The sequence below is a fragment of the Balaenoptera physalus genome (genome assembly GCF_965194825.1).
Source record: "Balaenoptera physalus genome assembly, chromosome: 15".
Classification (NCBI taxonomy): domain Eukaryota; kingdom Metazoa; phylum Chordata; class Mammalia; order Artiodactyla; family Balaenopteridae; genus Balaenoptera; species Balaenoptera physalus.
Genome location: NC_138894.1, coordinates 77,086,904 through 77,100,151, shown reverse-complemented (window position 1 = coordinate 77,100,151; position 13,248 = coordinate 77,086,904). Strand labels below are relative to the sequence as shown.

The 13,248-nt window shown below is 48.7% G+C and overlaps 1 protein-coding gene across 2 annotated transcripts in view; it reads left to right on the top strand.

Moving 5' to 3' along the window:
• Positions 1-13,248, top strand: part of DPYSL5 (dihydropyrimidinase like 5) — an 89,530-nt gene that overhangs the window by 63,431 nt on the left and 12,851 nt on the right. For both annotated transcript variants that reach the window (XM_082428022.1, XM_082428023.1), the window contains exons 3-8: positions 670-828; positions 2,836-3,015; positions 3,831-3,899; positions 5,604-5,648; positions 7,784-7,859; positions 8,882-9,038. In XM_082428022.1, the coding sequence (XP_082284148.1) occupies positions 670-828; positions 2,836-3,015; positions 3,831-3,899; positions 5,604-5,648; positions 7,784-7,859; positions 8,882-9,038 (686 nt within the window). The remainder of the gene's footprint in view (positions 1-669; positions 829-2,835; positions 3,016-3,830; positions 3,900-5,603; positions 5,649-7,783; positions 7,860-8,881; positions 9,039-13,248) is intronic.

Here is a 13,248-nt window from a genome sequence, read left to right as displayed (position 1 = left end):
TTTTAAGTGGTATCTCTTGGAGATTGTGGATAGGATCAGTTTTTCACTGATAGGTCGTACGGGGACCTAAAATGCTCTATCTCAAACAAGACAGATGGAAATGAAGTTAATGTTCTTGGAAAAACTGAAGACAAAGACCCTGATGTGAAGATGCCTATAAAAACTTTGAATAGAATTGTTTCATGAAATGTGAGCAAATAAAACAAAACAATAGAGTCAAGTTGACATTTTATTCATTATGGTTTACATATATATGTGTTAACTAAAATAATATTATAAACAGACTTATATTACATTGTGGTAGACATTTGCTTACATCATCTATATATTCAAGTTGGTCAGAAATTGTCTGGGGGGAATCTTCTCATTTGGAAATACAGGCACTGGTAACACACTAAGTGGTTTTTCCCAAGCACCGAGCTGCAACCCAAGGTGAGGAAGAGGCAGGTTTGTGTGCTGGATCCACAGTAATGATGAAGATTACACACTGGCTCCTGTGTTGACGGCTCCTTACAGCTTCCCAAACATTGCTGCACTTGGGCCTCCCAGCCTCTTGTACGGGAGGGTCTGTGGTTGTCCTGAATGTCCACCTGAGGACCCAGTGTCCCCACGTCAGCGACTCGGGTGCGGGTAGAGATGTGACGAGATTGCTTTTCCCGTCTCCCTCAGGCAGCACTAGTTGGAGGTACCACCATGATCATCGGCCATGTCCTGCCTGACAAGGAGACCTCCCTTGTGGATGCCTACGAGAAGTGCCGGGGTCTGGCTGACCCCAAGGTCTGCTGTGACTACGCCCTCCATGTGGGGATCCCCTGGTGGGCACCCAAGGTAACAGCGCTGCGTGGAACCCCAAGAGAAGAACCAGTGCTCGTTTTGGCAGAGGGGCCGTTTGGTGGGAGCCAGCTGGGGCGCTGACGCTGTCCTGCGGTGTGGAACACCCCTCCCACCACCATCCTAACTCCTCCAAATGCCAGAAGAAAAAACACTTATGATTCTATAAGGGGGGAGGCCTGTTTTGCTTAATTTAAAGAGCCAGTTTTCCAGCGCTCTGACCACAGGGCGCTCAGCATGTCCTGATGCTCTACATAAGGTGCCACTTATGTAGCAACCCCTAAGGGGTTGCTGCTGAGTAGCAAGCTCAGTAAGGGTCAGCCCTGAGGGTCACATCATTTTGTGCTTGGAGTGACAGCACTGAGGTCTCAGAACGGAGGGTCCCGTCCTGGCTCAGTGCTGCCTGGTAAGAATGAATTGGGGTGCTTCTTTCCTGCTGGGCCCCAGCTCCTGCTCTGGGCACCCTGAGTTTGCTCCTGGTGTGTGGCTCCCACTGGGCCCTTTCTCAGTCCAGCCTCTGTGCCCCTGGCTTCCCTGGCCTCCCATTGCCCAGGCCCCAGGGCCAGAGTCCAGTCCCTGCTCCCCGGATTCCCTCTTCCTTGTTCTTCCCGAATACAGATATACAGGCATTTAGATTTTGCTTCACTTCTGGAGTTTTACTGCTTATTACCCCAGGGAAGCAACCTGGATATTCATTCTTTCATCAAGTGCTCATTAGTCACCATGTGCCAGTACTTGAGTGGATGCCTTGGAATCTTAAATAAGCATTAAGAAATTTTACAAAGTTCTCCAGCTGTGGATCCTGATCTAAAGGGCCTGAGTCCCTTCTGAGACAGTGACTAAAAGCCTGGCTGTACTTCTGCCCTCAGGTACAAGCCTTGAGCGTGGGGCTTACACAATCTCTTCGATTATATCCAAACTGGTGCTTATGAAAGGCCTTGGAACCCCCCAACCTCACACATGAAGATCCCCCTCCTGGTACCGGGTAAAAGGTGCAGACCACACTGAATGTTAGCCATCCCTTATCTCAGATGGAAGTTTTGTCCACTTCGGACACCCTCCTGGATGGGCGACCCCTACCCTGAGCCTCTCTCCCTTCCCTCCTCCAGTGGCCTGGAATAGAGAGGGTCCGCTCAGATTCCCAGCAACACTGAGGCCAAGTCAGCTATCCCTAAGTCCCCAAAGGTTGTGGGGATTTTCATGCATCTAGAATTTTTAATTCTTTTTTATAATAACCCAAATTTTTTTTTCTAATTACAGATTTTAAAAATAGAAAAGAAAGGAAGCACATAATTCAGTCACCCCAACACAATCACTATTGTTATTTTAGCTTATTTCCTTCTGGTCTTTTTTCATACCTGCTTTTTACACAGTAACTCTTTCACTTAAGTGTGAGCATTTTCCATCTGGCTGCATGGCCTTCATGACCATCAATGCCATGGCCACCTAATGTTCTGTCAAGTAGATGAATCACAATTTGTTTTCCTATTGTTGGACCAATGTTTCTTCCATTTTTTCCTAGTATAAATAATGTTGGGATGAATCTCCTTATTCACATAACTTTGCTTCATGTTTGGCTTTGTCCCTAAGTTAGATTTTCCCCAGATCTCTGGATTTTTAGCATTAGTACGCCTTCCCTGTAACACCCCTTCTGTTATGGGGGGCGGAGGGAACTGTCCACAGGTGTAAAAGTCATTAGTGCATTTACCAATAAGGCTGATTTGGAGACAGAAACACAGGACAAGCTTATGTGATAGGAGAAACATGCCCAGATCTAGTTTCTCTATTTGTGTCACGCTGGACAATTTTCAAAACACTTCCGCATCCATTTGCTCACGTGACCTCACAGCAGCCTGTGGAGTGGGAGGAGAGTGAGATACTGCAAGGTTGCGGGTGGTCATGTGGCGACAGAGCCACCTCTCCTCCGCGCTGGGCCAGCGTCTGCCAGTCAGCCTCTTGGCTCTCTGTACTCACGTGGCATTGCCTTTGCATTCTGCTCTCCAGGTGAAAGCAGAAATGGAGACCCTGGTGAGGGAGAAGGGTGTCAACTCGTTCCAGATGTTCATGACCTACAAGGACTTGTATATGCTTCGGGACAGCGAACTGTACCAAGTGTTTCACGCTTGCAAGGATATTGGGGCGATCGCCCGGGTCCATGCTGAAAATGGGGAGCTCGTGGCCGAGGCAAGGCAGTAGAGAATGTTGGGGGAAGTTGGGGGAGCACCAATAGAGACAGTTCTCGGGGGGATTCCTGACCACCCATGACCCTCCCTACAGGGTTCAGATAAAACAAATTATAAAAGAAAGTGTGAGATGTTAACAGCCCAGATGACAGACCTTTGTCCAAAAATCCAAACTTTTCTAGTGTCTGTAAAAAACAAGTCTCTCTGTATAGTCCAAAAGGGTTTCTAAGTCTTGGATGATGATGTCTTCATTCAGATATGATACTTACATTCCATTATCACAAAGGAATTTAGAGCACCTCTAAGAAATAGTTTTAATGAGATGTGGCATACAGAATAAATAAGGGTCAACATTCCACTTTCCTGTACCTCCTCAGCGGACCTGAGGTATTATAGAGATCTTCTCACTGGTACCAAGACAGACAAGCCCCTTTGTACTACTGGGTCTTAAGTAGGATACTTGGGGTAAAGGTTAATCTAGGCATCTGTGGAAGCTGGAGATTTAACTAGATTTCCAGTGAGGAAATTCTGATTTGCAGATCAATAAACAGTGTTTGTCTTTAGTGTCCCAGGCCTGTTGGCTGGTGACTGAACCGTATTTTTAAGAGGAAAAGATATTTTCAATCATTATGAAGTGAGACTCAGGGGATCTCCTGTACTAATCCTGCCCTCTTTATAAGATGAGTATTACAGAAGTGAGAAAAGCAGCAAGCCTATTGGAATGGGCTGTGCTGAGCATATTTTACTGTCCCTTGGGTTCAGTATTTTTTGTATCTCTATGATTCTCTCAATTTTCTTTCTTTTGCTCTTATTCAGGGTGCAAAGGAGGCGCTAGATTTGGGTATCACAGGCCCAGAAGGAATTGAGATCAGCCGTCCAGAGGAGGTGAGGAAGACATCCGTGTTCTCTGCCATCATCTTTCCTATAGATTCACAGAACCTTTAGGATAGAAGAGTCATCAGTAAATACGAGTCGTATGGTATTGCTTTCTTCATGTGTGAAATTCCCATCTGGAAGCTTCCCAGGAAACAGCTTCCTCCATGCTACAGCCAACCTGGCCTTGAGCTTCCTTGGGGAAGACAACTTTGGGGAAACAGACCCACCTCATTGGGAGCTGATTTCAAGGGTCTGAGGGAGGCCATGTGAACATGCCAGGGGTTGCTTTGGCCAAAATTGAATCGGGAGAGAAAAGACAGACTGAAAGGGCCTTTAGATGTTAGAAGAAATTCCAGACTATAAGCCAGTGAATTGGCATTTTGGGGCTGAGATCCCTTTGAGCATCTGTGGAAGACTTTGGACCCTTCCCACCAGAAACGAGAGGCACATGCATGTCTGTGCTCTTTCCCCCTTTTCCTATTCATTGCTGAGATGGTGACTAAGCCCTGCTCTCCCTCTGCCCTCTGGTTTTATCCTTGCACAGTTTTGCAGGGTGTCGACACAAATGCCCCCAGGTCCCCCTTGCTGAAGAATTCAGCTCTGGAGGATCACATTAGATAAATAATGTGTTCTTGCCCTATGACCCTGTTCGGACATGCCTTGCCAGTGGTGAGGGGAGAGCTATTTTCCATTTCTTCAAAGCCTTAAATGCAGAGTGGTGGTTGGATGTCCATGAGGGACTGATGGGGAGGCCTTGAGGGACGAGGAGCTGGAGACAGGATGTGATAGTTCTGCCATCAGACAGGAACCAAGTCAGCCTATAGTGGGTCAGCCTGGTGTGGACGGGGGTCCCACCTTACTCCTGCCATGGGTTTGTCTCTGTCTGCCAGAGCCCTTGAATGTAGCTCCTGTTTGGGCACCTCAGAGTTGATAGAGAAAGACACACCAGCTTCAACAAGGCACTGAGAGTGCCTGTGAGCAGAGGGGTGGGGGGATGCACACAGGACTGGACTTTGTGGAGTTCTATGAGGGGAAGAGCGCGGTGCTGACTGTAGTGGCAGTAATAGCAAGAATACCACCTTCATCATCTACTGATTAAAGGGGAGCATCTAAGGAGGTTTTGCTCCCCAGGGACATTTGGCAATGTCCAGAGATATTTTGGGTTATCCCAACCTGGGGGGAGGATGTTACTGGCATCTACTAGGTAGAGGTGAAGAATGCTGCCAAAGAACCTGCAATGTCCATTCAGCTCCTACCACAGAGAGTTATCTCACCCAAGATGCCCCTAGTGCCGAGGTTCAGAAATCCCGATCTAGCCTAATCTCCAGCTTGAAATCAATCAGTATTGCTCCTTTGCTACAGTTCTGAGATGGCTGTGGAGAGAATGCACCAGAAACCAGGGAGAGATGTGACCGCAGGTTTTCGTTTGCTCTTGTTTTGTTGTCTTTTAATTAAGCCCTGAGTAGCATCCAGCAAAGATGTGCCTAGAACGCTAAGTCCCGGGGTTCTCTCAGTGTGAGCAGAGGTGGTTGGAGCTTGGTGGCCCTGCCCAGGGTTTCCCCCCGAGCCAGCCCCTGTGGGTGCTGTTTGTCACTCCAGCTCTGAGTCAGACATTCCAGCACTTTCTGCATATGAGGTGGGGTGTCAGGGAGATGTAAGCTTGCTTGGGGAGATGGTGAAGCTTGTTTTCTTCCTGTCCTCTGTTTCTAACAGCTGGAAGCAGAAGCCACTCACCGAGTTATCACCATTGCAAACAGAGTAAGTAGACCCCAGCTCACCCTCAGCCCATTCTCAACTCTGCGGTCAGAACCCAGCCTGTACAGTAGAGTTCCATTCTGCTCTGGGTACCAGCCCCATGCCTGGCTCACAGGACCGCAAATGAACACTGTTTGCTGAATGAACGTTGCTATTCCCACAGACCTGGCAGGAGTCCTCCCTGCCACCGGCTCCCCGTTCTGCCCTGCTGAGCTTGCTGAGACCTGGTTCATTGCTCAAATGGAAATGCCTCCCAGGAGAGGCAGGGCAAGGTGGGGACCACAGAGCCTCATGGCAGCTGGAATCTGTTCCTTGTAGAGGAGCAGAGAGACGTTTGCTTAGAGAACTATGATTCGAACCTCTGCCTCTGGGCCATTCATGATTTTTCCTTGGTATGGTTCAGGGTAAGGGGGCGCTGATGCAGTGTGGTGGTGGGAATGAGCACACACCTTGGGGCCTTGACCAAAGACAAGCCTCCAGTCACACGCAAGTCAATCAACCACTCCGAGAGACTATTTTATTATCTAAAATTGGAATGATAATATCACCCACCCCTCGCAGGATGGTTGTGAGGATCAAAGGTGTCGTGGAAGGAAAAGCACTTTAAAAACAGTAGAACACTGTACCAAGATCCTTTCTCCTCCTAAACCATCATTAAGTGTTCTATTTGCTCAGATAATCTGAACTCTAGTTTTCTAAGTGTGGTCTCTGGACCAGCTGCATCAACATCATTTGTTAGAATTAGGAACTCAGGGGCTTCCCTGGTGGCTCAGTGGTTAAGAATCCGCCTGCCAATGCACGGGACACGGGTTCGAGCCCTGGTCTGGGGGGATCCCGCATGCCGCGGAGCAACTAGGCCCGTGAGCCACAACTACTGAGCCTGCGCATCTGGAGCCTGTGCTCCGCAACGGGAGAGGTCGCAACAGTGAGAGGCCCGCGCACCGCGATGAAAAGTGGTCCCCGCTCGCCGCAACTAGAGAAAGCCCTCGCACAGAAACGAAGACCCAACATAGCCAAAAATTAATTAATTAATTAATTAATTAATTTTTTTAAAAAATAGGAACTCAGAAATGAAAATGCTCAGGCCTGTTCAGACCCACTGAATCAGAAACTGGGGGTGACACCCAGCAATCTGTGTTTTAACAAGCCCGGTAATGATCCTAATGGGCGCTAACACTTGAGAACTTCGCCTCCGGAAAGACCTTGGCTACCCCGAAGGCTGTTGAGCAGAGGATGTGGTGTTAGGAACACCAGGGGAACACAGAGGTTGGAGGTCCAGTTGGTCTCAGAATTAGTCAGGAAACTTGTGCCAAGCACATCAAATGTCAGGCCAGCCCCTAAATTCTCTATCCTCCTAATTTGATAGGCAAAGAAGGCATTAGAATAACATTTGGGAAAACAGTTTCCCTTTAGCCCTTTATAAGTCCAGGAGCTGGACAAGGACATTGTTTTACTGTCATAACAATAGTTATGCTCTCAATTACTTCCTGATGGGAACTTACCCCAGAATTAGGAAAGATCTGAATAACAAAAGGGCAGCTCCTCGTTTTCTTAGTTCAAACACATGCCCAGAGAAGTGAAGCCATGGACCGTGGTCACACAGCTTGATAGAGGAAAAGCTAATCAGTATTATAATCCAGGTGTCCATTTGCAAGACCGGTCCTGTCTGGTGTAGACTGTGAGCCCTGAACCTCTTGTGTATTGTTTCTTCTCCAGGGTACATTCTGTCTACTGATAAAGCAGCCCTCAGATGGCAGATATCATCGTTTTAGATATGGGATATAATACACAACTGTCTCTAGGTCATCACGTTCATGAATAGGAAATTAAGAGTCCCTCATTTCAAGTTGTAAATAGTCTTGGTGTTGGCTGGTAGAAAATGTGAAGTTCAGCACTTGACATCTTGCCCTGATGTCCCCCCGCTGGGCTCTGGTGCCTGTCCCCTCCTTGTTTCGTGGGGTTCCCCAGCCTGCAGCCACCAGCCCTGCATTCCCAGCAGAAGACCGCCACCCTGAGGGGAGTGCTAAGCGATGCAGGGGACAGCGCTGGGGCCAGCACTGGGCTGGGCTGGTCACCTTGGTCCTTGTTAGGTTATGGGGTTGATGCTCTCTCCTTCCCACCGTGTTTCCCGTCCTTAGACTCACTGTCCCATCTACCTGGTCAACGTGTCCAGCATCTCGGCCGGTGACGTTATTGCAGCTGCTAAGATGCAAGGTGAGTCCATAGACTGGGCTGAGCAGCGCCCGTGTGTGGTGGGGCCCAGCAGCTCCATGCACTTCCCAGCCCAGCTCCTGGGGCCAGGCCCTGAGCCTGCCTTTCCCTTTTCTCTCTGGCTGTCTTCTTCACAAGCACCCTGCACTGGCCTGGGTTCAGTCCATTAGCACCAGTGTTTTCCTCTCCACATTTGTTTGCATAACAGCTTTACAGAAGTGTCCGTCACCTCTCCTGGGTCTGGTAAAATTTTCCAAGTTTTCAATCAACTCACTAACTGGTATTTTTTTGAGTCTCTTGGGTTTTGCTAGTGGTTGCCTTGGTAACCAACATGAAATCCTGGACCAGTTCCAACTGACATTTCAGGGGGGAAATGCCTGGGAAGTCCCTGGAGAAACGACACTGTGAGGGCCCAGCGTCCCTTTCAGGAACCCAGTGTACCAGCCCCAGGGCACCTGTGTGTCGGAGCACCTGGCAGCCCGTGAAGGCTTTGTACGTGCTTGTACTCCCAGACCGGCTCGGGGTGCCAGTGAGGGCCCAGTAACAGGAGAAACAGGTCACGGTCACAAACCTGAGGATATAAATCAGGAGAAAGGGCTTTCAGCCTTCCCACCACACTGCCCTCCAAATCCTGCCTCTTGCTTCTCCTTTAGCAGAACCCCCTTCGCTGTCTCTCCTGCGCTGTTGTTCCAGCCTCCCACCTCCGTCTCCCTGCCCTCCATCCCCTGCTACGGATGCCACCCCCAGTATTCTCCTGAAGCTGCTCCCAGCAGCCGCCTGCTCAGAAAACAGATCAGTGCTGCCCCGCCTCAGCGCCCCCGCCCTTCTGTTCTTGCCTGGAGTCAGCACGGGGCCAGGGAGCAGTCTGACCTTGACCCCAGCTGTGCTCTCAAATGCCCAGCTGAGCTCGGGCAAGTCCCTTCCTTTCTGACTTCAGCTCCTTCACCTGCCCCATGAGAGGCTCAGACCAGTGATCTCCCAGGTTCACTGGCCTCCTGGTGATGGTTTGAACCCTCTTCTTTCAGGGAAGGTCGTGCTGGCCGAGACCACCACTGCGCACGCCACACTGACGGGCTTACACTACTACCACCAGGACTGGTCCCACGCAGCCGCCTATGTCACAGTGCCTCCCCTGAGACTGGACACCAACACGTCAACCTACCTCATGAGCCTGCTGGCCAAGTAAGGTGTTTCAGCAGGACCACGCCCGGCGTTATCTCACAATGCGCGCCATTCCGGAAATTTGTAGATCTTTAAGGTGATATCGTAGAGGCCCCAAACCTGACCTAAGTTTGATTTCGTTGTGTCCAGAGGATGATGTTGCTTTTGTTAGCTTCTCCAAAGCCCATCAGATAATTGCCATCCATGGAGCTCCTATGACCACTTGATTTGGATGAGAGCTTCTGAGGTGATGAGTAAAGAGCATATATAAAACTGTGAACAGTGGCTATTCAGAATTTCAGAGGTCATTGATACCTTACACTGGAGACCACTGGGGAACTATAGGATGTGGTCTCTGACTTACCCTAGAAAATTTGTGCATCTTTCTATCTCTTTTTTTCTTCACCTCTCCCTCTTCTCATTATGTCCCATGTGGTATTCTCTCATTGTATGTACCTCCCCCCTTCTGTGTTTCTCCCTCCTTTCTTTCCTCTTCCCCGTTTTCTTCTGCTTCTCCCTCTTTCCCCTTAACATCTTCCTCCAGACCTCCCTTTCCCCAGCTCCTCTTTTTCTAACACTGCTTTTCCCCATTCAATCCAGGTCTAAATAAAATGCTTTAATGAATAGTCTGACTTTGGTGGGACACAAACATGGAAAGATTTTGTTTCGTTTTGCTTCAAATTCTTTCTTGCCTCTAGTGACATTTTGATAACGGTAAAGGCCATTGCTTTTTCTTCTCTTTTGTTTATTGAAGTCCAGTTCAGTTTAAAAGTCAATCTCTTCCCCTCCCCACCCCCAGCTCAGAGAATTAGTAGGGGTTAGGATTAAAGGGGTGGGGAATTCCACTCCATACCCAAGCATGATTTGTCCTCCTGCACTAATTGTTGCTGCTTCTCTGGCTGAAAGTGACTGGCCTTTGGGGCCCTCCTTGTATGGGGCATGTGCCCAGATACAGGCTCTCTTGAGCCACCCTCACGCAATCCTCTGACACAGGAGATGGAGTCCAGCTTGACCTCTTCTTCCCGTACCTTCCCGGCTTCCAGAACTAGCAATTCCCTGTGAACAAGAATCTGGCCAAGCAGCTTAAGCCTGGCCACCTTCTACAGTATCTGGGCCCAGAGCAAGCTCACACAGCTTTGCCACTCCCTACGGTGGGAGGGCAGGCTGGCCCCCACCCCTGGCTCTCCTCACCCAGAGGCTCAGGCAGGCCCACCCGTCCACCACCCAGGCAGGTGCCCACTGCTGTCACCTCTGTTCTCCACAGGTGAACCACTTGAAATGTCCCCTCTTGAGGAGACTAGCTGGGGGAGAGGAAAGCACCATTCAACCCATGAAAAGAGGAAGAAGGGAGAGACTGCAGGACTCACCATTCTGCCAACACCTCAGTCGCCCTCCCTGTCTTCTGCTTTTACAAGACCTGGGGGTGGTGATACACCTCTGTTAGGGTGATGGTGGGGGGGTGTTGAGGGAAGTGACCAGCCCCAGTTGGAGGTGGCTGTCGTTAGATAATGGGGCTTTTATTTCATCCATGTCCTTAGTTTTCAGTCCTGGTTGGCTAACAACTGGAAAATTTCCACTCCACATCTTGCTACATTAACAACCGAAAGAGCAGCGTGGGGCTTTCCAAATACAACTGGAGTGCAGGCAGTAGGGTCCCGGGGTGAAGGTGGGCCCTGGAGGGGCAGGATATGCTGTGGCACAGTGGCAGTAATTAAAGTCTGTCCCATAGTTTTGCTGTGATTCTGAGCAGTGGCAGCTCTGACGAATTTAACCAATTTGAGAGAGTAAAGGGAGAAATGCCAGATCAGCTCTTTCTTTTAAAAATGCTTGTTGTTGGGAAAAACCAGCCTCCTTTTCATCATTATCAACACAACAAAAACAAACAAGTATCAAGAACCCACTATAAGAATTGGGGCTCAGTTCCAAGGTCAAAGAATCTTTTGAAATACCTCTGCTTGCCACAAGCAAATTTCCTGAAAGAACAAAAAGGTAGTAAAACCCCCAACCCACCCAAATTACAGTGCCCAAATCCACACAAATTTAAATAGGCAGGGGAAGAAAAGTATTATTAATCGAATAATTTAAGTTTTAATATCTAGCCTATTTTGTCAAATTTATTTAAATTATTTAACTAAATTCTATTCATTTAAATAGAATTATAATTTCATGTGAACTATTATGAGAATAGTTTGAATCCCATTTTTTAATATTTATTTATTTATTTATTTGGTTGCATCGGGTCTTAGTTGCAGCAGGCGGGCTCCTTCGTTGCAGCTCATGGGCTCCTTAGTTGCGACTCACTGGCTCCTTAGTTATAGCACACGAACTCTTAGTTGCGGCATGTGGGATCTAGTTCCCGGATCAGGGATCGAACCCAGGCCCCCTGCATTGGAAGCGCAGAGTCTTAACCACTGCGCCACCAGGGAAGTCCCTGAATCCCTTTTTTAATCAGTGCATATTGTAAACACGTGCAGTTTTATAGAATTTGGAGCATAGTTTTTACATTTTTAGGAATTTATGATTACTATAATTTTGCTTCTATGACATTATTGATGATAATTGGTATTACGCAAAATACTTGATAGAAAACCCAGACGCCAATTATCATATTTCTATAAGAAAATATGAGCTGCTTCATAATGATCTACTTTAGGATGTGGTTTCTTCGAATATACCAGGGTAATAAGTACAATCTATAGATATAAGGATTTGTCCTTTATTTAAAATCTGACTTCTCAAAGGGATCAGAAATTTCTTCATTTGAACATATATATTTTTAAAGTACTTAACAAAAGGCAGTGGTGTTTTAAACTTTAAAGAGTAGAGATGGGTCTGTCATACCTCCCAGATTCAGGGCAGCATCAGGGGACCCCAAAAGCCCTTCTAGAATGTGCCCCCCCATTCACTCTTGCCTAGTGAGCACTTACTTGTGTAGGGGCCTTTTTAGAAAAGTGGGTGCTCAGTAAGACTCGTCAGTTAAAGCATGGGGTCCTGGGGTCCCAGACCCTCAGCCCATGACTCTGATGGGCATCTTCTGATCTGAGCCCTACCCGGGTGTCTGCAGGATCCCTGAGGAGAAAGTGAAAACCTAAAGATTCTGTTTATCTCTGGTGGGTTCTGCAGGTCTGGGGCATGTGGGGATCCCCAGGATACCCTAGAATAAACCCTATGCTCTGTGGAAGAGCCCCTCCCGCAGCCCCTGAGAGGGCCCAGAGCAGCACCTTTGGCGCAGGGAGCTACCAGCCCATGCCACAGAGTGGCATGCCATGTGCACTGTCACCAATGTAAGTCTCTGCCCCGAGTTCTGAGCGGCCCGGGAACCCCTTGAGAGCCTGGCCGTGCCTTACCCACCGTAACCTCAGCAACCATTTGAGGACCATGTTCACGGATGGCAGCGGCGATGAACCACTGGCATGTCGCTGCTGGTTCATCAAGGTAGACTTCTCTTCCGTCTTGTCCTTGCTCTTCCCTGCTGGGCCAGGAGAGCCCTCACATCCAAGCAAAGCTTAACATGGAACTTGAGTGTTTTACCAAGCACATGCTTATTGCCAGCAGGGCCTGGTGCGGGTTGAGGGGGGAGATGAGAGGGAGTCGGCATATGGTTCCATGGAAGTAAAACTACCTCCACCCTCTCGCTTTAGTTAAACTCTTTTTTATTTATTTATTTATTTATCTATTTATTTTGGCTGCGTTGTGTCTTCATTGCTGCGCGCGGGCTTTCTCTAGTTGCGGCGAGCAGGGGCTACTCTTCGTTGCGGTGTGCGGGCTTCATTGTGGCAGCTACTCTTACGGAGCACGGGCTCTAGGCGTGCGGGCTTCAGTAGTTGTGGCACACGGGCTCAGTAGTTGTGGCACGCAGGCTCAGTAGTTGTGGTGCACGGGCTTAGTTGCCCTGCGGCATGTGGGATCTTCCCAGACCAGGGCTTGAACCTATGTCCCCTGCATTGGCAGGCAGATTCTTAACCACTGTGCCACCAGGGAAGCCCTTAGATAAACTCTTAAGTTCAATTTTTCTCCACCCGTTAGTTCTCTTAACATCCAGACTCTCAGTGTCTCCCGTGACGCTGGCATTCTGTGCCACAGTTGGCACATATGCTCATTCTGCAGATGTGTAAACTGAGGTTCTCACAGATAACTCGCTAGAGGTCATACAGCTATGAAGTGGCAGAGCTGAGATTGAAACCAGCTTTGCCGTGTTTCCAAGTGAAGGTTTTTCGCTGTCCCTGTCCCT